Source organism: Ambystoma mexicanum, chromosome 2p (assembly GCF_040938575.1).
Source record: "Ambystoma mexicanum isolate Mex_15411 chromosome 2p, UKY_AmexF1_1, whole genome shotgun sequence".
Taxonomy (NCBI): Eukaryota; Metazoa; Chordata; class Amphibia; order Caudata; family Ambystomatidae; genus Ambystoma; species Ambystoma mexicanum.
The window spans coordinates 419,619,473-419,643,743 of NC_090923.1; the positions used below are offsets into that span (position 1 = coordinate 419,619,473).

At 44.7% G+C, this 24,271-nt stretch overlaps 1 protein-coding gene across 4 annotated transcripts in view; it reads right to left on the minus strand.

Moving 5' to 3' along the window:
• Positions 1-24,271, minus strand: part of FLNB (filamin B) — a 626,251-nt gene that overhangs the window by 68,695 nt on the left and 533,285 nt on the right. For all 4 annotated transcript variants that reach the window (XM_069643780.1, XM_069643779.1, XM_069643783.1 and 1 more), the window contains 7 exons: positions 20,448-20,588; positions 17,740-17,868; positions 17,021-17,194; positions 16,489-16,647; positions 11,484-11,687; positions 10,444-10,596; positions 4,169-4,291 (listed from right to left, as the gene is read on the minus strand). In XM_069643780.1, the coding sequence (XP_069499881.1) occupies positions 4,169-4,291; positions 10,444-10,596; positions 11,484-11,687; positions 16,489-16,647; positions 17,021-17,194; positions 17,740-17,868; positions 20,448-20,588 (1,083 nt within the window). The remainder of the gene's footprint in view (positions 1-4,168; positions 4,292-10,443; positions 10,597-11,483; positions 11,688-16,488; positions 16,648-17,020; positions 17,195-17,739; positions 17,869-20,447; positions 20,589-24,271) is intronic.

Here is a 24,271-nt window from a genome sequence, read left to right on the forward strand (position 1 = left end):
TCTACCTGCCCCTACTCTCCGCCCTCTGCAACTTATCCAGAACAGGACTGCGAGACTTGCCCTTGGCCTCAAGCCCTGGGATCGTATCTCTCCAGCTCTGAAATCTCTCCATTGGCTCCCAGTGGATGCAAGGATTAAATTTAAAACCCTCTGTATTGTCCACAAGGCTTTCTGGGGCCTGGGTACAAAATACCTTCAGCTATCCCTTCGCAAATAACTCCCCTCTCGAGCTCTGCGCTCTTCTACCTCCAACTCTCTCAGGGTCAGTTGTTTCCCAAAGAAATGAGCCGGGGTTGATCTCCATCTTCGGCCAGGGCTACCCTCTGGAACAGCCTCCCTGCCACTCTAAAACTTGAGGAGAACCATCTCCGGTTCCAGAAGCACCTCAAGACCTTCCTCTTTGCATCTGCCTTTACTCCCATTCTCCTTTGCTGATCTGCTCTCTCTTGGCACTGTGCATCTGGCCACCCTCCGTCCCCTTGACCCAGTTACCTGCTCACCCTGCCACCCTTCTGCACTGCCTCCCGGCCACCCCTAGCACTGCGGACTGTATCTGTACCCATACAGTGCCCCATTCACCCATTTTCTTTTTATGCACTTACCAGACTTACCCAGTTCTGCTGCGGTAAACACAGCACTTGCCACTTGCTGGCTGCACTACCCCTGTTTATTGCTCCATTATATATTTTATTTGTATTTATTCTTATTTATCTGTTTATCCTCTGCTCTGCACTTTCCACTCTCCCCCTTCCATGCACTTTTCCCCCTTCCCTTTCCCATTCACTTGCACGATCTTAATGTCACTGGGACTAGTAAGATCGCTGTTTTGTTCTCCCCTGTTCCCCTCCCTTGCCTTGTCGCGCTCTAAAACACTTGTGTACGAGCGCGATACAAATAAAATATATCATATCAATTCAGTCTGTGTGCCGTTAACAATCTCTGCCTGAACGCCTCATTGGGACCCTTGCTCCCGCTTTCCCACTTCCACACTGGCCGGCCTCCCTTGGTCCTGCGCCCTCACCTACCAATGAGGCAAAACATCTTGGAGACATCTTCTACTCCACTCTTCTTCTACTCGTTGCACAGCTCAGACATCTCCAAAAAGTCTCACTACCAACTGCACCTCCTTGAAGGTATTCTACCTTTTCTCACCTTCCCCCACAGGCTCACCACTTCGAGAGCCCTGGTTCTCTCCAGGCTGGACTATTGCAACAGCCTCTTTCTCAACCTTCCTACTTCTACTCGCCATCCTATACAACTCATCCAGAACAGAACCGTGAGACTTGTCCTTGGCCTCAAGCCCAGGGACCACACCTGTCCGGCTCTTCGATCCCTCCACTGGCTCCCCTTGGCTGCAGGGATCAAGTTCAAGACCCTCTGCATAATCCACAAGGCTTTCTGGGGCTGGGTCCGCACCATCTACAACGCTCTCTTACTAAATACTCTCCCTCTAGAGTCCTCTGCTCGTCCTCCTCCAACTCTCAGCGGGTGAGTCGCTTTCAAAAACAGATTTGGGAGAAGATCTTTATCCTCTACATCTGCCTCTCTCTGGAACAGCCTCCCTGCCTCTCTCCGTCTTGAGCAGGAGCACCTTAAATTCCAGAAACTCCTCAAGACCTTCCTCTTCTCTTCCCCTCTTCCTTCTCTCTCCCTCTACCATGCTAACCTCTGTTCCTTTCTCCACCCTCCTTCCTCCTTCTCCTCCCTTACTCCGTTCAGTTTTTGCTGACTGGTTGCCTCGTTCACCCCCAGAGCCTTACAGGTCCTAGGCCCACCACTCCCCAATCTTTGCACTTGCCTCAGGGCCACTGCACTATGTTCAGCATCACTGCACTTTCTGCTTATGCTCTATGAGCGAGGAAGCCTCTCTGCACTTAACCCAGGGCCCTGTTGTGACTGGATGCGATTGTTCTCCCCACCCCCTCTTCCTCGCACCTCCAACTGTATGCATGCGTTACCTAAATGTAGTAGGACTAGTAAGCTCGTCTGTCCTGCCCCCCCCACCTTTTCCTTCGGTCCCCCCCACCCCATCTGCGTTGAAACTAACACTTCATGCACTTGCACTAGGAGAAACGCTGTCAGGCCTAGTGTGCTAGTTTTCTGTTTAAATCATTCAGAAAACTTCAAGGCCAAAGAATGATTAATTTATTCCCTCATTCCCTTCCCACCTTGAAGTGCTTTGAAGCACTCCACTTGTGTATAAGCGCTGTACAAATAAACAATTACACAATTACACAATTACAGTATAGGCATGACTGCACCATGCTACTACACGTGTCTGAGATCCAAAACCATTGATCATGCAGATCAGAAATCAGAGCAGTTTAGAACTTCAACGTTACAATTCATTAATAACCAAATTATGTTTAAACTGCAAATTAAGCTATTCATTTTCGAGGATGTCGAACAAGCATCGGGTTAAGTCCACTCAAATTCCCATAAAACCAATTAATTTCAAGCTATATTGCTTTTGACAACATATTGGGCTTCATTATGAGTTTGCCGGTCCGGAAACAAGGGGGCCGATAAGCTCACCGGCTCCCTTCTTTCCGGGCGGGCAAATTACGTGTCTGCCTGCCGTGGCCGCTGTGCCCGACAGGTCTGACCCTGCCGGGCGCTGCAGCCACGGTAGGCAGACTGTTCATGGAAGCACCGGCACTGTTACCAACAGTGCCAGTGCTTCAGAGTCCCCATTCCCATAGAGTCCTACTGGACTCTATGGGAATGAGGACTTACATTTTACCAGCGCCTGACTTCCCTGGCCGCCGGACTTGTATTAGCCCGTTGGCACCGGGAAGTCAGGCACCTGTCAAATGTCACGAATATGGCGGCAACGGCAGGTTTACCGCCGGACTCGTAATCAGGCCCATTGTCTTAAAATATTAATATTGAAATAAGTCCTCAATGACACCCTGAGGTGCACCGTAAAAAACATACAAAAGTAGGTGCAATCTAAGATTGTGCCACACAACCCCCATGTACATGCTTCCTCTACTGAACAAGAACCATAAAATGTAACAGAATCAGTAGCTAAGAAAATTATTTCAGGCATATTTGTATAATCTGTGCAGTGAGAAAGCATGATCATAGTAAAAATAATAGTGATAACTTAGATACTTTAAAATATACCAGTTTGTAGGTTTTATTTATCCAACTCAATCATATTTATTAAATAAAACATTTGATGCAGCCCTATGGCCCATGGGTGCCTAGCTCTATGATCTAGAGCACGGTCTACCAAAAGGGCCACGTATGCTACAAGCAGCTGAATCGTCACATACATGTTATTATAGGAACATTTTCTAACCAGAAAAACTACAAAAGCAGGCAAGCAGGAGGTGCTGGCAACCCAACATTGCATCCAGCCAGATCTTGGAGAATTGCCTCAATATGCTACGCGTTAGTCATTGAACAGTGCTCACGGGAGGCATTATAAGCAGCCTAAACAGAATCTTAAAGCTATATGCAAAGGTATGGTGCTTGCTTGATCTTTACCACATTGAGAGGGTGATGGCACACACAGTACATATAGAGATGTAGGATGAACACATTCTTCTCAAGTATGGTTGATATTCTTTACAATTCATGTTTGATATTTTTTTTTAGTGAATTTAGAGCTGGATATACCAAAATACTGAATTTTAAAATCAATTGTTTCAAGTAAGAAATGTAATGTATAGTCAGTGGCAGCTCAGCTTTTTGTAGTCCATCAGAGAGATGGGGTTATCTACCTATATAATGGCCTATTAAAATAATGTATACATTGACAAAGATGGGTGGATTCAAATTGCAACATAATTATCCGCACAATTCTACCAATTCTGCAGGCAATTGTCTTAATAACACCTTTGTAGATGCATTTAAATGTAGTTGCGGTCATAGGTGCAGGCCACAGAACCCGAAGGATTCAAGGCTTCACAGATTACTGAATCATGCCAGTACACCAATAGGCTGAGGAAGCACTTTTCATTCAAAATGCTTAAAATAACAGAAATCAGGAAAATCATTTAAATTATTTTGGAAAAATAAGTATTAATGTATCAAGCCCACAATAATAAGCAAAGCTTTCCAGAATAAAATAGTCATAAAATAATAGGGGGCATAAGGGATATGGTATCAAACAATATATAAAAAATGATTTTCCTTATTACAGACTGAACGTTATTACCTGGGATCTTTAAATTAAGGTCACAAATGCCTCCCACGGTTGCAACAGAGGGAGCCCGCCGTTTCCGTGTGATGCTCTCCTTTACCCGTCCTTCTCCGGTTACCTTGGCAGTGTATGGGCTACCTGTGAGCATAAACCACAAACAAGAAACCAACAGTCAACCAAAGATGGCAAGAGCATAGTACCTGCTGGTTTTAAAATCTCACACTTGCAAGTAAGCCCTCAGCATATTGGAATATAATACTACTTTGTCACTCTGTCTTTAGAACAAAGTCTTAATTCTCTTATACTATCAAAATGATTTATACGACTAAAATGGATCAGAGGACAAATGACCTAAATGATGTTTAGATGAAAACCTCACTAAGGATATTGTAAGTAAACCGTTTACAGTAACACAATACATTATAAAAAGTACCATGCAACACAGAAGTGCACAATAGTTGAGCATTTCAATTATATATTCAACCACTATTGAGAACAAATTAGTTACACTAACTTTCCAAATACCAACATTCTTTTTTAATTTTTGGGGAATTTCAATTTGCAAAAGATTTTCCCAATTCCCAATCCTTTAATATCACAATCGGCCAGTGTGAAACCTTGACAAGACCTTGATCTTAATGAACAAAAATACATCTCTTGCCTTCTCAATGACCTGGAGCAGAACTTTTCAGCTCACATTTATATGCCTTATTTAGTAGAATGATTGTTTAAGTTCCACTTTAAACTTGACAGGTTTACTATAACAAAAAATGTTCCGAAGTATTAAAAGTTCTATTTGGCAAAACAGATTAATATGCAAATTGTGGGACAGTTTGTTACCGTTACACCACTGGCATAGCTGTAGGGGATAATTAATTTCTAATCTATGATCTAAATATGGATTAAGCATTTTTCCTTATGTACTCAATAAAATGGTTGGAAACACACTTGGTTTTATTGTTACAAATAACAGTACAGAGTAGTATACGAAATATCTGTATTTCTTATGATTGCTATTAGAGGTAGAAAAAAGTTATTTGTTAACATTTCACAAGACTCTCACATAAATATTGTAAAGTGATTGTTGATGGAATGCAAATGAAAAATTCAGAACCTCGAGATAGCTTTTCTGGTCCTGAAGGGCCATTGTGGAATAAACTACTATGTTGCCATGTTCTAGGTAATTGAAAACTAAGCAGTCCCAAATCTACCTACAGACCTACTCTTTTGTAATCATTGCTTATTCAAGTATATTGTTTTGTTATATTATTTATGTCATTGCATTGCTATTTAATGTAACTATCTGCATAGGTGTAATTTTAGGATTGTTTGTCAAGCACTCTAAAAAGTATATGTAATGTTTCTGATGATTAAAACTGCTACAAAAATGAGAACACTTAAAGGGATTCATAGCTGCTTGAAAGGTATGGAACTAAAGATCATATGTAATGCAAAACTAAGTTACTTATCTTGAACTCCTATTCTCCAGCATTTGTAGCTTTCATAGATTCACATGATGTTTGAATATTCTCAATCAGGCTGGGAATCCCCAGTAACGGAGCAGTTTTCATTTGAACAATGGAAGTCATTTTAGTCTTCTCTGAGTCATTTTGGGGCATCGAGCCCATTAGCAAATAGGCAGGGTCTCCCTTAGCTCTACCCTTCGAGGCCATCTTCAGATTAGCAAAGCACACGTGAGAAGACCAAATGAGCCAGGAAGGTGGGAGGGTCACATGTGAATCTATGAATGATTCCAATGCTGGAGAACAGGAGTTAGAGGTAAGTAACATATTCCTTCTTCAGAATGGGATCTTTCATAGAATCGTATGCTTTCTTAACAGCTTACGAAGCAGTATACACATACGCATGCAATGCCCAATGGAAGAAGGAAAAAAGTCTCACTTTCACGACAGCTCACACTACGCAAACAGATGACGAACCACTGCTTGACCAGCTCTGGACTCCTCTGTGGAGTCTGTTGACACAGTAGAATCCTGTGAAGGTGTGAACAGACCTCCATGTGGCTGCCCCGCCGATGTACATCAGCAGAACACTAATGACAGAAAAGGCCCTTTTGGAGTGTACTCTAGGCCGGCCAGGAAGCAGCCGGTTAGCCATGTGATGACAGTAGGAAATAAAAGCAGACAACCATTGCAAGATGGAGAACTTAGACAGACCTGCTCAGAGCTGTGGGGCTAAACACCTTGAACAACCAAGAGGATTTCCAGAATTGATTGGTATGGGTGACCTAATATTTTAAAGACTGCATAACATCTTAGGAATGCAGAGAGGGCTTCGCCAGAGAGGAAGGAGAGCCAAAGAAGGCAGAGGACTAATGGCTAATTGAGATGGAATGACAAAGCCATCTTAGCATTAACGTGGAATTAGTTAGTAAAAGGGCCCTGGACTTGTGGAACACAAGTTAGGTGGTTTGCAGGATAAAGCTTGGATCTCACCCACTCTTCTGGAAGAGGGGATGTTGACCAAGAAGGCAGTTTTCCATCAAATGAACTTGATGCTTGCTTTGTGCAATGGCTCAAAAGGCGGACCCATTAAATTGGAAAGAATAAGGTTAAGTTCCCAAGTCAGAGCCAGTACCCATACTGGTGGGAAAGTATGGAAACATCCCTTTAGGAATCTTTTAATAAGCTGGTGAAAACCTAACAAAGGCATGGTAGAGGTTCAAATCATGAAATCACAGCCAGGTGGACCTTGTCAGAGGAATGTGCAAGGCTACCACGAGCCAAGGACAGTAGATATGGATGACTTCTCAGAGGCTGGAAGTGGAACGGATCAATATTGTTTGCACTACACTTAGCCGTCAAGTGGGAGGCAGTCTCAGCTAGATTTCCGAGACCAGCATGTGCAACGTTATCAGTAAGTCCAGGGACACGTCCCTCGGTTGAAGTGTGAAAGCACCAACTGGTGGTGGTTCAGGAGATTTGTTGGCAAGGTTGTGGGCGAGGTGGTGAACCGGGCTCCCTCCGTGGAGACCCCTCGCGCTGAGGCGGGTCCCTGACTCCTTTCGTGGTCCCAATAATAATCTTCGGGCAGATCATCCTTGCCCTCGTCCAAGCTGGCATAAATCTGCACCAGCTTCTCGGAGACAGCCCATGGGCTTTTACCGTTCTTAGGATTGGCCTTACCCCTTCCCCTTTCTGCAGAGACCTCTGGAGTTGAGCGGCCAGGGAAGCGGTCCCCTTTTCAGGGGCCTTCGTAGGCACCACAGAAGCCACCTCCCACCTTGGTAGCAGTGACACTCTAGGAGTAGCTGTCGTCCTGACAGTGGATACCACCTTTGTGTCCTGTACCGCCTTCAACGAAGAAGTGATGGGCGTCCACAAGGTCATCAACAGTGTGGTTGTATCCTTCATCGTTGTGGATGCGGGTGCCGATGACAAAGTCATTCTGGCCAACTGAGCCGCCGATGGTGATGGCGTTGCTGATGGAATCAGCAAAGGCCACCTTTCGAGCTTTCCTTTGGTGCCTTATCTGCCGATGATAAGCAGAGTTTAGACAGCGTCAAGGATTTTCTCTAGAGGGAGCACCCGTCGCTGATCGGCTCGTCGTAGAAGTAGTTGGTGCAGGGCGTCCTCAAAGGACCTCCTGGAGGGAGCATGGCCATGCCCTGAAGCAGAGTCAGAGTCTTACCCAATTTCAAACAGGCCGCCAGCCTGCTGTAGCAGTCTTTCTTTGTCTTGTCCCCAGCAAACCTTGCATCCCTCATCATCATGGTCCGGATGCAGGCAATACAGACATTTGTCGTGTTGTTCTTTGACATACACATTCCTCAATTCACACTTCGCGCAGAGTTTGAAGACATCTCTTTTCTTTGGTCATGGTGAAAAGGCAAAAAGTAGGCCCAAAGCTGGGGCCATCTCTAAACTTGCTGAAGATCTGCGATATAGTATGATCTTCACCGACAGCAGGTCTACGCTGCCAGTAGCCGACCTCCGGTCAAACGATGACACAAAAATCAGTCAAAATCTGGCGAAAAAACGCTCAATATATGAAAAATTGCTTGGAGAGCAAACACAAAACTCCCAACACTGAAGCGTGGAGTAAAAATCTCAAGATGGCCACCAGGGATGGAGCCTAGGGAGAGTACTGTCATTGTATGAGGGCAGTATGACCCACAGGACAGTGATTGGTTTAGAGGTTTCCCAGCCTGACGACGGGGAATATTCATGAGCATGTGAATACATGCCAGACCCCATGCTGGAGAATGGTCTCCCTTCTTTGCTCGGGTGAACAGAACACGGAGAAGAGGGGTTGGCAGATTGTTTGCGGGCTGCTGCAAATACCAAAGAGTTTGGACTGGGTTGGGCTTGCAGGCATTATCTGCCCTATACTTATTTTTGTACCTTTTTACGAGAGCTGTAAATGGGGTTTTCATGGTCAGGATACCATCACTCCTATATGTTTTCCATTATCGGTATGGATATGATGGTTTTTCGAGCCTGTTCTCTGCGCTGATGGATAGAAACCCTCTTTTCCTGGTTCAGTAACACTTCTTGGTGGCTCTGGACATGATGGTATGAAATGTCCCAATCTCATCAGAGAATCCCTGATCCGGGGATTGTCAGCCAGGACAAAGTCATCAAACTCCTCGTTAGTGGCAGTGCAATTAGAGGTCACAACCTGGGAAGCATTGTCCTCCAATACAGACTCTGAAAACTCAATAGATAGAGAAGGGGTTACCGGAGGGACACGGTTATGGAACATAGTTGGAGTAGGAGGTAGGTCCTGTGGTGGAGAACTGGCACTTTGGACTGCAATTCCGAAACCAGTGCTTACAACGTGGACAAAATAGCCATTGACAGATAGTGGGTGACTGGGAAGAGGCATTTGTGGAGGTATAGGAGGCTGAAGGGCAGGAGGTGCACAAGTGATTTAAGGCGGCTGCATGGTAGGTGCAGAAAGTGGTTGAGCCAGAGGCAACAAAGAAAGGCCTTCTTCCTTGTCGTCTGAGTAAAGTCCTTGCGGACCCTCAAAGTCAGTATCTATGGCGCTCTCCAAAATGTCTTCTGGAGACACGTGGGAAGGACTTGGAATAGCAGGAGGGACCTAAGGCACCAATGTAATTAGGGGTTATCGTTGTGCAGGCGAGCTAAGTGTTGTGGACATAGTTTGTTTAGACAATATCACCAGATGCCATGGAGATGGCTGAAGATGTAGTCACTGACAAGACCATTGTTGCTGTTGATAGGGTTTTGTCATCAATGAGGGCATCCGTGATGGAGTGGGTGACGACGCTGGAGTGGTGGATGAAGTCATGGATGAACACTTGCTGTGTTCATTGGCTGTCGATTAAGAACGCTTCGATGGGGAGATTTATTTTTCGATGAGTGCTTCATGTACGATAGGTTAGTCATGGATGTTGAAGGCCTGAACGAAGGAGTTGCCGCTGCCTTGTTGACACAGACTGTTTATGCAAGGATTTGTGTGGTACGGCTGCCTTTTCCAGGGCAATCTGGGTGGCATTCCCCTCCTTCGCCCTTTTCCCACATGAAGCCTCCTCTTGGGATATCGACCGCGAGTACATTCTTGGGATTGATTGTGATGGAGTGCAACATGAAACAGAAACCAAATCTGAGGCCACAGTTCCCTCACCCAGCCAAGCCACTAACCTTCTGTGCCAGTCTGTCAGCGTTTTGTTGGAAAACGAGTCCTAGATGAAACACAAATTGATATTGTGGTCTGGATACAGGCAATATAGTGGAGTAGGAACCACACTAAACAAACCTCAACCCAGAGGGGCAGAGATACGCTCTGAAGCAGAGCACCAGTGGACCCAAGACACCCCCCAAAGGTTAGGAACTTAGATTTTAGGCTTTCCAGAGATGTAAAAAGGAAGTCGTAAATGTGTCCATTTTGTAGATAAAATGCTGAACGAAGTAGAGAACTTGCAGAGGACTCCCTACACTTGAATCTGCTGTAGGATATTTGAAGATTGGCCTCAGGGGTGGAGCTAAGAGAGACACTACCTATTGGCCAATGGGCAAGATGACCAAAATAATTACTAAAATAACAATAAAGTGACTGCAGTTTCTCAACTTCAAAAGGAAACTGCTCTAATACAGAGGATTACCAGCCTGACAATGGGGCATGCTGAAAAAGCATGAATCTATGAAAGATCCAATACTGGAGAACACTCAATGCCCTTTTCCTCCCACACTCCGGACTGTATGTATGGCTCAAAAACAGGTTTTGTTTCTTTTGTTGTTCTTTGTGTCACCAAAATTGTGTAATACAATAATAGGAAATGTAATAGATTTTGTTTTTCTTACCTGGAACATGCTCATCTGCAAATTTAATGGACACGATGTAAACACCAGGTTCAGTTGGACAGTAGGAGACCTTGCATGTGCCATCATCAAGATCCTCGGTTTGGATGTCAACTTTACTTGGCCCTTCAATTGCCAAAGACAGTCCACCATAACCTAGAATACAATCATTCTAAATGATTTCAGAGCAGCTACTTTACTTTCACAAATTTACTATTCATGCCTTGCACATAATTCTGTTTACGAAAAGGTCACTGAACTACTCTTAAACAATGAAAGAAAAATTAAGATACTCCAAATATTGCGCTACATTTTCTTTGTCTATAAATAATGGAGAGGTTGGGCAAGGTGCATCGGCTAGTAATAGCCCACTCCACCTGTTTATGACTATTTGCACCCGTACTTCATGTTTGCAACCCATGAGTGCCAATGTGATAATGATAAATAAGTACCCTTTACCCATTTTAATCCACTTTATCACTTCCTGCCCATGGTAGTCCTTTTTCGATAGTCATAGCAATGAAGAGTGAAAACAGACTACGGTAGCTGGGAAGCAGCAAAGAGGAAAAAGCCTGCAAAATGTTACGTTTATTTGTTTTTAATTTCATAAAAATCAAAAAGAGAGCAGCGCCAATAGCTTGCTTGCAACATGGGTGTTTACCTGCATATACAGCCTGTGTTCAGAGCAACCTGATAAGATGCTACACCCAGCATATATGTTTAAGATATTTAATTTTTACTAAGTATGACATTTAACAAAACGGATTAGGTGACATGGTATCCTATACAATTTTAAGTACTATAATTGGAAAATAAATTGTAATTAATCCTATCAGAGCAAAGTTTGTTAATTTTTACCTATCGGAGGGACTCGCTTAACCTAACCAAGCTTGTGGATACCAGTTTTCACCCTGTCATCAGACAAAGATTAAATTGTTATGAATATATTTGGGACTTCCAAACCAAAAACAATTTCAGAATTAAATTAATTTCATGCAAGCACTACCGTTAACAGCAGAAGAGTTCTATGAGGCATCACTGACCTGCATCTCTTGTGTCTACAATGAAATCTGACAGTTCAAACGTGTGACCTTCTGTCAGGCCAGGTCCAGAAACCTTTACTCTGCTGGCATCACCGATCTCAGACTGTACGACCATGATGGTGACAGGGCTGTTGGGCACATGCTTGCCATTCTTCATAATGCTGACCAAGTGCTCGCCCACTTCTCTTGGAATGAATGAAATACCTAGAAAGTAATAGGTCGCATTTCAGAAAAGTATTTCATTTAACCTTTTGTTAATAGACAAACGTTCCCCCATTCCAATCAGCACTATTCATTTTGAGGCTAAAATAGTAGAGGGTTTACTAACAGGATGCACAGTTTCTGTATCGCCGAAGTATCACAATGCGCAAGAAAAAGGTTTTCATTTCACAATTTAAATTACAATGTAAATTCAAAATAAAGTTAACAAAATGGCTAATACCTGGTAAATGCGTCATCATACAGGTAGAATATTAACATAATAGTAGAAATTACCATTAAAAGCATGTCTAAAATTTGACAGTCATGGGTGTGGACTTGTGAAGGGGGGAGAGCGGTCAAGGACCTATCTCAACCTAGGGTAAATGGCATACAAGGACAACACCAGAAGTCATGGGGGTCACAGAGGGGGGGGAATTGAGAGGGACCCCTCTCCCGGTATGGATGGAGCCGTGCATGTATATTGATGTCCTGATGCCCAGCAGCCTCTGTCCTGGCCAGATCTCTTTCTCTACTCTTTCAGATAGCTCCAAAGAAACTACAGTGACCAGCATGCACCACACTCTTCCTACCCTTCAGATGGACAATGGTTGCCAGGAAGCAGCACCATCTGCTGGAGAAAAACAAAAAGTAGCTCAATACACCAGGGCCAAGACTCGGCCTAGGACAGGAGGAACAGGCTAGTTATCCACATGGGAATTGAGTGGGTTTCCCCATTCAGGAGTTGAATGGGAGACCAAACACCTACCCAACACACACCCCAGGCTGTTTATAGGAGAGCAGCGGGGTGACAGAGCTGGAACCAGCTGGGAGCTGCCCAGGACTAAGGGATACCTGGGAGGCACTTGATCCAGGAGTGTAACGGAGAGCAAACGATCACAGTGAGTGCATAGCAAAGAAGAAGGCTGAAGAGGGGGTGAGGCTTAAAGTCATTATGAACATTTCCAGAGGAGGTCCCAGACCACAAGTGCATAGCTCAGAAAGAGATTGGCCCAGGGAAGCAGCTGACTCAAGTAACCAATGGGACCGGAGGGAGGCTTCTAGGAAGGGGGGGGGGCTGTAATAAGCCAGGAGAGTCAGTGGAGGTGAGCGGTGTACGGATGTGGTCAGAGCATGTGAAGGACCAGAGAGGAGGGAGGAGGGTGTGTCGGAGGGGACTTTGGGGTGTTTACTACAGAGAGGGGAGGTAAGATGTTGGGGTGAGAAAGGAGTGCCAGTTGGGGGTGATTGGGAGAGTGGTTGGAGGTAATTTTGGAGGGAGAGTAGGAAGAGAGAGCTCGAGAGAGGGAGGAAAGGGAGGTGGACGTGTGCAGGAGAGCAGAGGCAGGGCAATGGCTATCGAGGGGAGTAGATAAAATCAGGAAGGAGTTGAAGAGTGGAGAAAGGATATGGGAGAGGGATCAGGAAGGAGCTGGAGAGAGGAGAGAGAACAAAACCAGGAGATGGAGTGTGGTGAAGAGAGAAGATGTGGAGAGAAAGTAGTCAAGCCAAGGGATAGGAAAGTGAGGAAAATGTTGAGACTGTCATCGAGAGGATAAGGACTCCAGGGCAATCAAACTACCCCACTATGTCACCTAGGAAGTGTCTGAGAGATGGGGCCATAAATCATAGGCCCACCGTAGCATAGGGACAGACCAAACAGAGGTACCCCTGCTATAGTGAATCAGCACTGCAAAACAACCTATTGGAGAAGAGCGACTGAGCTATGATAGCAGAAGCCCCCTCAAAGGTGTACAGAGACCCCACAGACTGCATACCCCAACTGCCTGTTTTTGTAACACCATTTTAGTAAAAAACTGTAAACCTATTGGATTTGTCTTGCGACTCATTCCGAACCTTGCAACAACAATATCAGTCTCTTATCCTCACCATGGTCTACCATACACATTGCTCTTACGACCCTGAGCACCTGTGCCTTGTCCTATTTAAAGCTAAGGCTGGTGCTGTGAAAGTTACATGTGAAAGCTATGCCCCCAAATCACTTCTTGATCCATCATCCCTCACTTCTCTCAGAGGACACTGACCTTGGATTGATCTATATAATCATTAGTTGTGAATGCATACCCCTTTCCTCCTACGCACCTGGGGAAGGGCCCTTAGCCATCAGTTGACTGGCACAGTGGGTGAGAATATACATTCTCTGCCTGCTTTTCCAGCCACCCGAGGCTCTTCCCCACATAACAAACATTGTATAAAATGTTAGGTGGGGTGGCAACAAGGAGCCTCTCCTTGTCGCCTCTGCACCCCCAAAACCAACCAAAGCCCTTGCCCCACCAAGCCCCCCCACTTACCTGCGAGACTGGAGCTTTGAACTCTGCTCCCCGCACTCCTTCTGATCCCGGATGCCGCCATGGAAATGGAAAAGGGACTTAGTCCCCTTTCCCGGTGGCAGCCGGCATTTTTTTTTCCATTTGTCCCCTCCTCAGCCGATTGGCTGCACGGCGGGTTTGGAGTGGGGAGCAAGCCATATTTCGCTTCCTTAGGTAGTAGGGATGAGGAGAATGTGAATGAACTGCGACAAGGTGGTTGAGTGAATATTGAATGCTTTACTTGGTTGTAAAGACAAAAAGGGGAAAATGGTTGCCATGAAACAAGACTTAGGGGGAGAGAGGACAGGCTGGTGTCAGACAAGGAGCCAGTGGGTTGTAGTGAGAATGTTGCATACCTGTATGGTACTGGTTCAACTTTTAGGGGCCAACTCATCATGGCCATTTTGCCACATTTTTGCACAGCATTTTTTTCGGGTTTCCTGTTAGGATATATATTTTGAAATTTCTACGGGTAGTTAGGAGTGGAATAGAGGGGTATGGTGGTCTTGACCCTATAAAAATGCTTCAAACATGCGGGTAAACAGCAATGAGGAGTTGGCCACCTAAGAGGTGCACGAGATCCACCTGTACATGTAGGGTAGGGAAAGTGTGACAGGAACGTCTGATATGATATCATATGTTATTTATAACACACTTAATACCCAGAGGTTTCTAAGCGCAGCCCTGGGGATCGAACCCATGGTGCTCTGTGTCGTCTTGCTTCCAAGGCGAGCATGTTGCTGCTGAGCCATCCTCCCGAGACTTATCTCTCTGTTGAGCCCCTTTTACTTTTGTCTGAAGTAGTAAAAGTTGTTTACTTTCAACAACTAGATGGCAGCCTATCCAAAGCATGCAAGCATAATCAGATTCACAAGCCTCTAAAATAGACATGTGAAAGCCTGCGTTGGATACAACTGTTCACCTTAATGAGAAGAGGCAGCTGAATGGATAGAATGCTGAAGATCCAGTGGTTACATCTTAAGAGGATCTATGTGATCACTGCGACATTTAATTGCGACGGCTGAAAATGCCGACTTTTTTTGTAAATTAAATCCCCTTTACGCTGCATAGATATGCGGGGGGAGACCCCCGCCACACCCCATATTTCTATAATATCCCATTACCCCCCACATATATATGTGGTGTAAAGGGGGTGTTAAAAAAAAAAAGTCGGCATTTTCGGCCCTCGTAATTCCCAGGTCGACATTTTTGTACGATTCCATCTTAATATGTACATCAAGGATAAGGCATCCAGTGTGAGTAGGGAGTTTTACACAAGAACGTCCGTCAATGTGTATCTGTAGAAGACAAATATACATTGAAATTAGTGGAAACATACAAAAATGTTGCCCCGAACACTGCGACATGTTAATTACTGTGCCTTTGCGCAGTACTAACATGCCGAACCACGCTACACAGACTAATGGCTGCAGGGGTGCCCCCCTGCTCCCTTTTGTTGGTGCAGTGGGTGTCAGGGGTTGCCGTGTTGTCCCCGCTCCCTGTTGTCGGTGTAGTGGGGGTCAGTGGTTGCAGGGGTGTCCCCCACTTCCATTAGACGGTAGCAGCGGACAAGAAAAAAAAAGTAAAAAAAGGACCCTGCTGTGTCAGTTCAGACCCGCATTAGTGGGAGAGAACCGACGCCGCAGGGACAGAGGAGAGACAGCGGCACTCCGAGAAGCGTGCTGCCGAAAAGGTAAGTGGTTAGGGGGGAGGCGGGCAGGGGATGCGGGGCACAGTGATCTATGTGATCACAGTGCCGTGCCATAATGGGAGTCGGCAATTTGAATTTGAAAGTCGACATTATGGGCGGCGCAGTGATCACATATATCCAAATAAGCAGCATCATGAATATGAGGTCCAATTATCCGTTGTGCTTGAGCACTACATGGGAATGGACGTTTCCAAGGCTACGATTAACCATCCCCTCAAACAGCAAGCTCCAGACGCAAAGCTGTACACAGTCCCCCACAGACACCTCCACACATCGCTTATGTTAAGCGCGAGTCTCTTCCATGTCTAAGGTCGGAGGTTCTGCCTGCGAAGGTATCGCCATTTTGACCAGACAAACAAAATGATCCCAATGATGAAAAAAGTCACTTCAGGATTACAGATTGGATCACTCCATAGATTGGATCACTCCATAGAGAAGTTTGGGCCAGGCTTTAAAGTTGGTAGGGGGGGGGGAGAGAGAGACTTCAGGAAGCTATATTACTTTGAAGAACAGTGTCTTGTTTATTTTTACAGACCTCAAAAGGAGGCCTTCTTCCTAGGATTTAAAGGAATGTGGTTTCTAGTCGTGAGCAGTAATCAGTTCTTTGTTCTCTGGTTTTAGTGTCCAACCTGGGAAAGAGCATGCGATGAGGATCTTAAAGGCCCCTTGTCATCCAGAGGGAGCCCACAGAGCTCAGACACACAGTCACAAAAGCGCGTGAAGGCTGCGGCTGTTAAGTAGCATCATCAACAAAAGTTCCACTCACCAATGTGGTTGTTGGGCAATCGTTTTAGAAGGCAGGGCTCGTCATGCCCAGATGGAGCCCTGATGCTGGCCGTGAGCAGGCTGAGGTCACTCTCATTGATGTCCAGCATGAAATCAGCAGCTGAGCCAAGTTTAACTTGGGAACGTCTCCGGCTGTCATCTGCAAACGCAGAATTAAAGGTGGCAGATTTGAGAGTTTAAACTACATACGCCAAATAAAAAGTTAAACGTTCCTAAATTTCAAGCTGTTTCACAGTAAAAGCCAACATTGCCCTCAATCGGAGACCAACAATCTATGATATACCATACAATGGGTCAGATATGTAAGAGCAGTTTTCTATAAGAACTAACTTTAAATTAAGCTTCATTTAAATGTTGTCAAGTGGTTTTATATGGGTCAATATAGGTGCAGCCAGCTACTCAGGATGTTGGTAAAAGTAATTAGGTTTGCTTGCAAAACTGCTTTGAATGACAGAACCATGTTAAGCGGACAGAGGTTTGCCATCATAGTTCAGTTCAGAGAGCTATGGTACCTGTGATTTTGGCAACAAAAGGACTGCCTGGGATATGGGTTTCATTGTACTTGACAATAATGCTGTAGTCGCCAGGGAGCGTTGGTAAGTAGGTTACACTGCACGTGCCGTCCTTATTATCAATGCAGCTGATCTCCGCTTTTGAAGGGCCTTCAATTGCCAAATCCAGTCCACCTGCAGTGAAACACACTCATGTTAGGCTGATAAACAACTGCTATTATGTTCGTCTAATAAATAGGAGCAAAAGGTCAAAAGGCCGAGCCCATGCAGAGCTTGTGAATTATAGTCACGCCTGGTTAGAACCTTTTCTCATTTCTACGGATGTTTGAATTCACTAAATAGCAAATGTGAAAAGAAAATTAAATAGAAGTCAGACAATTTTTCCCTACCATGCTATTTGTGGAAAAGATTTCCTTTTCCTTTTCAAATTACCCATGTATGTTTCTTTATGACAGAAGGGCTTTATTTGTGCGTATTACTGTGTAAAAAAATAAAAAGCAAGCGGTGGGAAAAGGGTTTTTGAACAGAATGTGTAGACATTTTCCAGACTCTGCCATCTTTTGGCCAGATGTTACCATCATGTGTCCATTGGCCATGCTACCCACTGAAGACCATTAAAATGGCAGTGGGGAAGTGGCTAGCAGTCCTTACATTTCTTCCGATTCTAGGTTTATTTCCTTATTTGGGAGGAAAATAAGCGGTTCACGGCAAACACCTACCCTCTCCGGCGTCTTCCGTGATGATCGTAAACGTCGCTGGCTTGTTGGCTACCCCATAGATTAAGCCGGGCCCAAAGGCGGAGACATTTCCAGTGTTGGGGTAGTTCACAAAGAACTGCAGCGGGCTCTCTGGGGAGAACATGCAAGCAACATGGGGGTTACACTTTTCAGTCATGCAAGATAAACAATAGGGGGCGCAACAAACAACACCACAAGGGCAAAGAAGCGGCTTTGGAATCTCGACTGATGGGCAAAGCAGGATAAACAAACCAGTCTACAAGATTCCACGACTTTCTGTTGACCTCAATGTTTTGCGCCTAGAAAGAGTGTTTGACTTTCGGCTTCATATTTCTGTATTTGGATCCGTTGCTAACCAGGCATAAATGTTTAAATCTGTGTGCAAGGCTCCATTTCCTACAGCTTTGGAGAAACGAGCACCACAGACATAAACATTCTCACAGCCCAGGGCTCTGCCATTCCCAGGACGCGAAGTGGGTGCCTTGCATTGGACATATTGCATACACGTTTCCCTTTCCTTTTTATGTCACACACTTATCCGAGGTTTGATCACTAAAGGCTAAGAGGTCTCCTCTGTCTTGTTAAGACTAACTCAATTCAAGCGAAGAATTCAAAATAGCCCGAGGCAGACAAGTGCCGCCAAATACAAGCCAGTGGTGTTTGCAGAGTGTTACCTTATCTAATAATCACTGACATGTGGGAAAAATATAGAGTAACCTACCCCACAGGCCTTGCCTCGATGTCTAGAGACACAGTGCAACCATGCAGGCATATCACTTTCATGGGTGTGCATGTTATTATGATTTTCCCTGCCTTGCATCTAAAACCTATAGAAATCCCCTCAGAATGAACAGCAAGACCAAACATCTTTTTGTGGTGTGTGTGTACTGTGTGGATGGAACGCTACACCAATGCAACAGCACTTTTACCCAATTTTCAATCAATTTGACTGATCCAAAATGTGTTTGGCAAGGAATATTAAGCACATAGGAACACTAGCTCCAAACATTTAGATGCATAGTTTGCCAACATCTGTGTATTTATGGTGACTTCATTGCTACTGCACTGCTATTTTACAATAATAGAACCGTAAATTAAGTAACACAGTGAAGCCAAACAGAGGAACCGAGGGTAATCATGGGAGCACTGATGGTAGGGAAAGAGTATTCTTCAACTAGCAATGTCTATGACATGCAATTATTTAATGCCATCACAGTCCTAATGAGCTGCCCTTGGTGCACACTGACAACATCTACAAATCTCAGGGGGGGGGGTAGTGCATCCAGCAGGCAACTCCATCACATTCAGGGATTCATGTTCTGCTCAAGTGGGCATACTAAGAAACAGGGGGGGAGGGGGGTAGTGCATCCAGCAGGCAACTCCATCACATTCAGGGATTCATGTTCTGCTCAAGCGGGCATACTAAGAAACAGGGGGGCGGGGGGCAGATGGCTTAGCGCTGGTGGGGTCAATAGAACACATCAATGCGGCCCAAGCCGTGCAAACACTTGCCTGTGAGACAATTTACAGGTGTGAGATCCGATGTCTATACAGCCACCCCATATTCCCATTATATAATGAACAGCCAAAACATGTGCAGAACACTTGGTAAACACTTTATTGTTGCCATCAGGATGTGAATTACTGACATAGACTTCAATGCGAATTACGAACAAAACCATGCGCAAAAAAAAAATACATCTTATGTGGCTGTAATAAGCAAAATCTCCTACTTAGTGTGTGGTGAGTATTATGACACGTGAGAACCTATGTGCAATCGTTAATAAAAACAGATCACGACTAGGGAAATGCTGAAATAATGCTTCTAAAATGACTGCGCACAGCCCGCAAGCAATGGCTCGTCAAAAGCGCGAGACCTACATGAACGAAGAGCCCTCACTCGGACACTCAGCATTGCCCTGGCTCCCAGCATTGCCCTGGCTCCCAGCACTGCCCGGTCACATGTGTTTGAAGCCATTCAAGTTCATTGCCAAGACAGTTCTCCATTCTTAGTTGCCACTACCTGGAGCCCCGCCCCATCTTAAAACTCCCACCGAATGCGTCAGCGGCACATGACTAACTTGGCATTGAAGCCTTATTTCCAACAAAAAAAATAGTCTTTCCCATTTTGTAAATCACCATTTCTTGTTAAATTGTATTCTGGGACACAGTAATAGGTTTGCAGGTCCCAGAGGTCTCTACACCGAGCTGAGCCTTCCCCTGCGCTATGTCTGAAACGTTGTTGGCGTAGTCACTTGAAAAGGGAGGCCACGAGTGCTGATCTGGAATAAGAAGCCGCAGTGATGGGATGTGATGGGGCATGACAGAATTAATTAATACCACCAATCATAGGGTTACTGATCAATGGCAGCTTTATCTATTGTGAACGAGACGATGGAACGCCTGCCGAGCCATTATCTAGCAAAAGAAATCTATTTGGCGACAACTGTGTTCAAGGAGGGTCCACAAACGGAGAAAATTCAAATGATTTTTACCTCCACATAACTGAGAACAGATCAAAAACAAAGTCATGAAAACTCCCTAAAATTCCACAGCAGACTGTAGCGCAGGCCTCCAGAATAGCCTGTCCATTTGCTTCACATAATAGCATCGTATAATAAAATGTCAGACTACCAACCGGTACTTGAATATCTGAGGGTGCTGAGAAATATTTTGGAAGCATTTCTCACCTGGGATATGAAGACCATTATACTTGATATGCAGTTCATGTAGTCCGGTCTCTGTTGGTGTGTAGCGAACAGTCACTGTGCTATCCTTATTGTCCACAATCTCCGCAGGTGCAGTGTTTCCAGAAGGCATATGAACTTCACCTGAAATGCAATCAAAAACACTATGTTTACAACAATAGATCTCGTGTCGGTGATGTTGCCAATATTCAAGAATGCTCTTCCTCCTGCACCTTCTATGTCAGATTAATTCAACCATCCTTCAGCAACCCTCAGGACTCTAGAATTGGTAATGGAGTAGTCTATGTGTCACCTGACAGTGTGTTCATCATGGCACCCATCCGAGTAAGAAAGAACATTTATGAAGCAGATAAACTCCATCTCATCTCTAGGGAGTAGAACTACCTTGCTTGGGTTCTAGTCCCCCAGTGTCACAAGAATCGTGCAACTAGACAGGACAGTGATCTGGGTGGGAAAGATTGAATAATGCACATTTGATTCTAGAGGAAGCACAAATGAAGGTAATAAGGTTAAAATCTAAAACAATTAAAGATGAACATCAAGGACTAGAATAAGGAAATGCTTACTCAAGCAGCTTTTCAAAGAAGGTTTCAGAGGTTTAAAGAATTGCGTACTATAGTTGATTGAGGGAGCATGGAGTGAAATGTGTGACGCTCTATAATTTTGTTTCTTGTTATGTGTGCATTATTTGTCTCATTCTATCTTGTCTTCTGCTGAATGAATCAATCTTAGTTGAAAAGTGCTTTAAGACGGTCTAGTACCGCTATTAATGTACATGAAAATTAGAAAACCACTTCAAAATTAACAGTACAGACAGTGATCACTTAGTAATCCTTACAACCACAAGTGCCATAGCGCTAGAACAGACCCGATTTCAAGCTTCAGAGTTATACCGGACGATACTTGGGCAAATATGTAAAATGTTCTCCTTGGACTTGGCTAAAAACAAAATTAATAACCCTTACACATTGCTGTGATCATGACTTGCCGTCAATGGGCACTACAAAGGTATTGGCTGCACAACCATAGACAGCAAAGGACCTCCATCTCTCGTAGGTGGAGCAGGGCTTCCACTTTTTGCTTGATGATGTAAAAGGATGAAGCGTTCTAGGTGAACGTTTGGAGTTGGCTTTAATAACACTGGTAGAGCAAAGTCTGTTTTTCAGAAAATATGTTTTATCCTACAAGAACAATTGAGAACAGTCAGAGGGTAAACATTTGAAGAGTTGTGCAAAAAGGTGCGACTCCTTTGTAACCCTATATTTGGAAATCCGTGCTGGGGCTGTGCTTAAAGGATCAACTTGAACCCCTGAAAGATAACACGGGCTAATTAACACATTGATTTGGACCTGCTGAGGAACAAAGATCTGCAGCCATGTCTTTAACCCTGCAATACTGACTGGCATGCACAAGGTAATGCCACCATATTCTCCCTTACATTAAATATCATTACTGAGGCTGCAATCTCAAGGCCAACAAGGCCATTCTAATGTGATGCACTGAAATGGCACACACATTTATATATATGTTAACATTACACAGCCCATTTTATTTATAGCTTTTAGGAAACATCTCTCTTTTGGCAACTTTCCCTCCATAGTTCTACGGTCCCCCAACCCTTTTGATTTTCGAACCTCGAGGAGTTCAAGGTGGGTAGATTACCCATCCAACTATGCTAACACCAAGCGCAAACCACAGCAAACGGGCCAGTTATCCATGGAGCTACCGAGACCCTGTGAAGGAGAAAGAGAATCGCAAGAAGAGTACGTCAGCAAAACCAACCCGACCATGAAGAGGAATTAAAGCGAAGGTCCCAAGCCAATACAGGACCCAGAAACATTCCTCTGGAGCAGTGACGGTAACAGGGAGAACAGAAAGAGCAGGAGGCCAAATGGGACTCGTTATGTAACCAGAGATACTCGTCCCAGTATAAGTGACGAACACTTGAAACAAAAGCTAATGAACTTGAACTGTATTAATGCAAGAAAGAAAATCACAGAAGACCCTGAGAGGAAATCCAATAGTGCTGGGGATCACAACCCCGGGAAGAGGGGAAAGTGTCCCATTACTCAACAAGGAAAGAGTGGAATATACCAAAGGGAAAACACTGACCTGAAAGACAGAAACCCCTAAGATAAATAATATACAAAAGAGACCAGGTTGGAAAGAGCTGAACTGTAATTGTCGAGGGAGCAAGACCCACACAGGGAAATATACTTTCCAAGGTTACTCAAAAGTAATTAACCTGGATCCAAAGGTACGACAAAGGTTAAAGAAAGATATATCAAAAGGAGAGAAAAGCGAACAATATCTTGAGACAACTATGTGAAGTAACAACTATTTAAAAATTGCATATTAACTAGAGAAAGAAAGCAGACTACTGCAAGACGCAATCATCAGGAAAAGGGAGTCATTCTCTTGACTGTATGTTGGTTAGAATAGCGGCGGGGCCAGATAGGGCTAGCTTTGGACAGCTGACCAATTCATTTTGGACATTCACTGACACAGGGAAAGATAGGACTTTGGGCCTCATCACGAGTTTGGCGGTAACCCTTAAATGTAGCGGTAATGCTATTACTGTCACATTTAAGGGTCCACCAAATCACAGGCTTGGCAGATTTTCCCCCAGCTCTTGAGCTGGGGGCAAATCCGCTGCAATGTTGCCGATTTTTCGGCGCTATTAAGGCCAGCGATAATAGCGCTGGCGGTAATAGCGCCGAACATTCCCCATTTGGCCCAATGGGGAATGTGAAATTCCCGAATGGGCCCAATGGGGAATGGGGACTTACCGTTCCGCCAAACCCATGATACAGCACGAATAGCGCTGGGGGGGTTTGGCGGTAGGGCAAATAGCCCCAGCTGTAATACTGCTGGGGTTAGCGCCCAATTCGTGATGAGGCCCTTATTCTTAAATAAACACACGTTGCAAATGTCCTCAGAGTGTCCATGTCCTCCTCCTGAACCGCCACATATGGTGTGGGATGCTTAAGTCCCAAGACAGACACAAGTCCCAACTCTCCGCAAAAGTATATGACCACACCTATTGAGATACTTCCCTCCATCGGATGCCTGGCATAAAACGTTACTTAGGAAAAAGATCCCACAGTGTCCTAGTTGACCACTTTCCATCTAATGGCCCTTAGTTCCAAAATACCTGATGATTCAGAATAGAAGGAAGTCTAAGACGGCACAGAGGCCAGCGGTAATTTGGAGGAGTGGGAGGAAGCAGGAAGTGATTATCCCAAGACTTCCTCCTCTTCGATTAATCCACATTTAGAAATGAGAAAACTTGACTCCCTCCTCAAGCATTTAGTAGAACATTAGCTCCAAGTGGATCGGCTTCTCCAGGATGAGCTGGATCAAATACAAACAAATCCCTCACATCGGAAAGGTCCCCATGGCCTACTCCAACTGTACCAGGAAGAGGAATATTTGGGAGCATTTGTTTTTAACTTTGAGCGGCTTGCCACCAAATTTAATTGAGATGAGACCCTAAATATCTGTTATTTGGCCCTTTCTTCAAAGGAGACTTGCAAACCCATCAAATGCTAATCCATCGGGCACTACTCCGTTTCCTGAAATCAAACAGACATTAGAGCGGGTGGAACAGACAGATGGCTTTTATTAGTTAAAATGTTGAGAGATCCATCTTTTACCCAAAGAAAGCCTATTAGAATTAGCAGGACGAGTACAGAATCCGCTTACCCAATGGCTATAGAAGAAAATGCTACGAGAGGTCCTTGAGACCCTAGCATTAGAATAATTCATCAACAGCCTTCCTCCGTCCTTACGATGAGGGATATCGC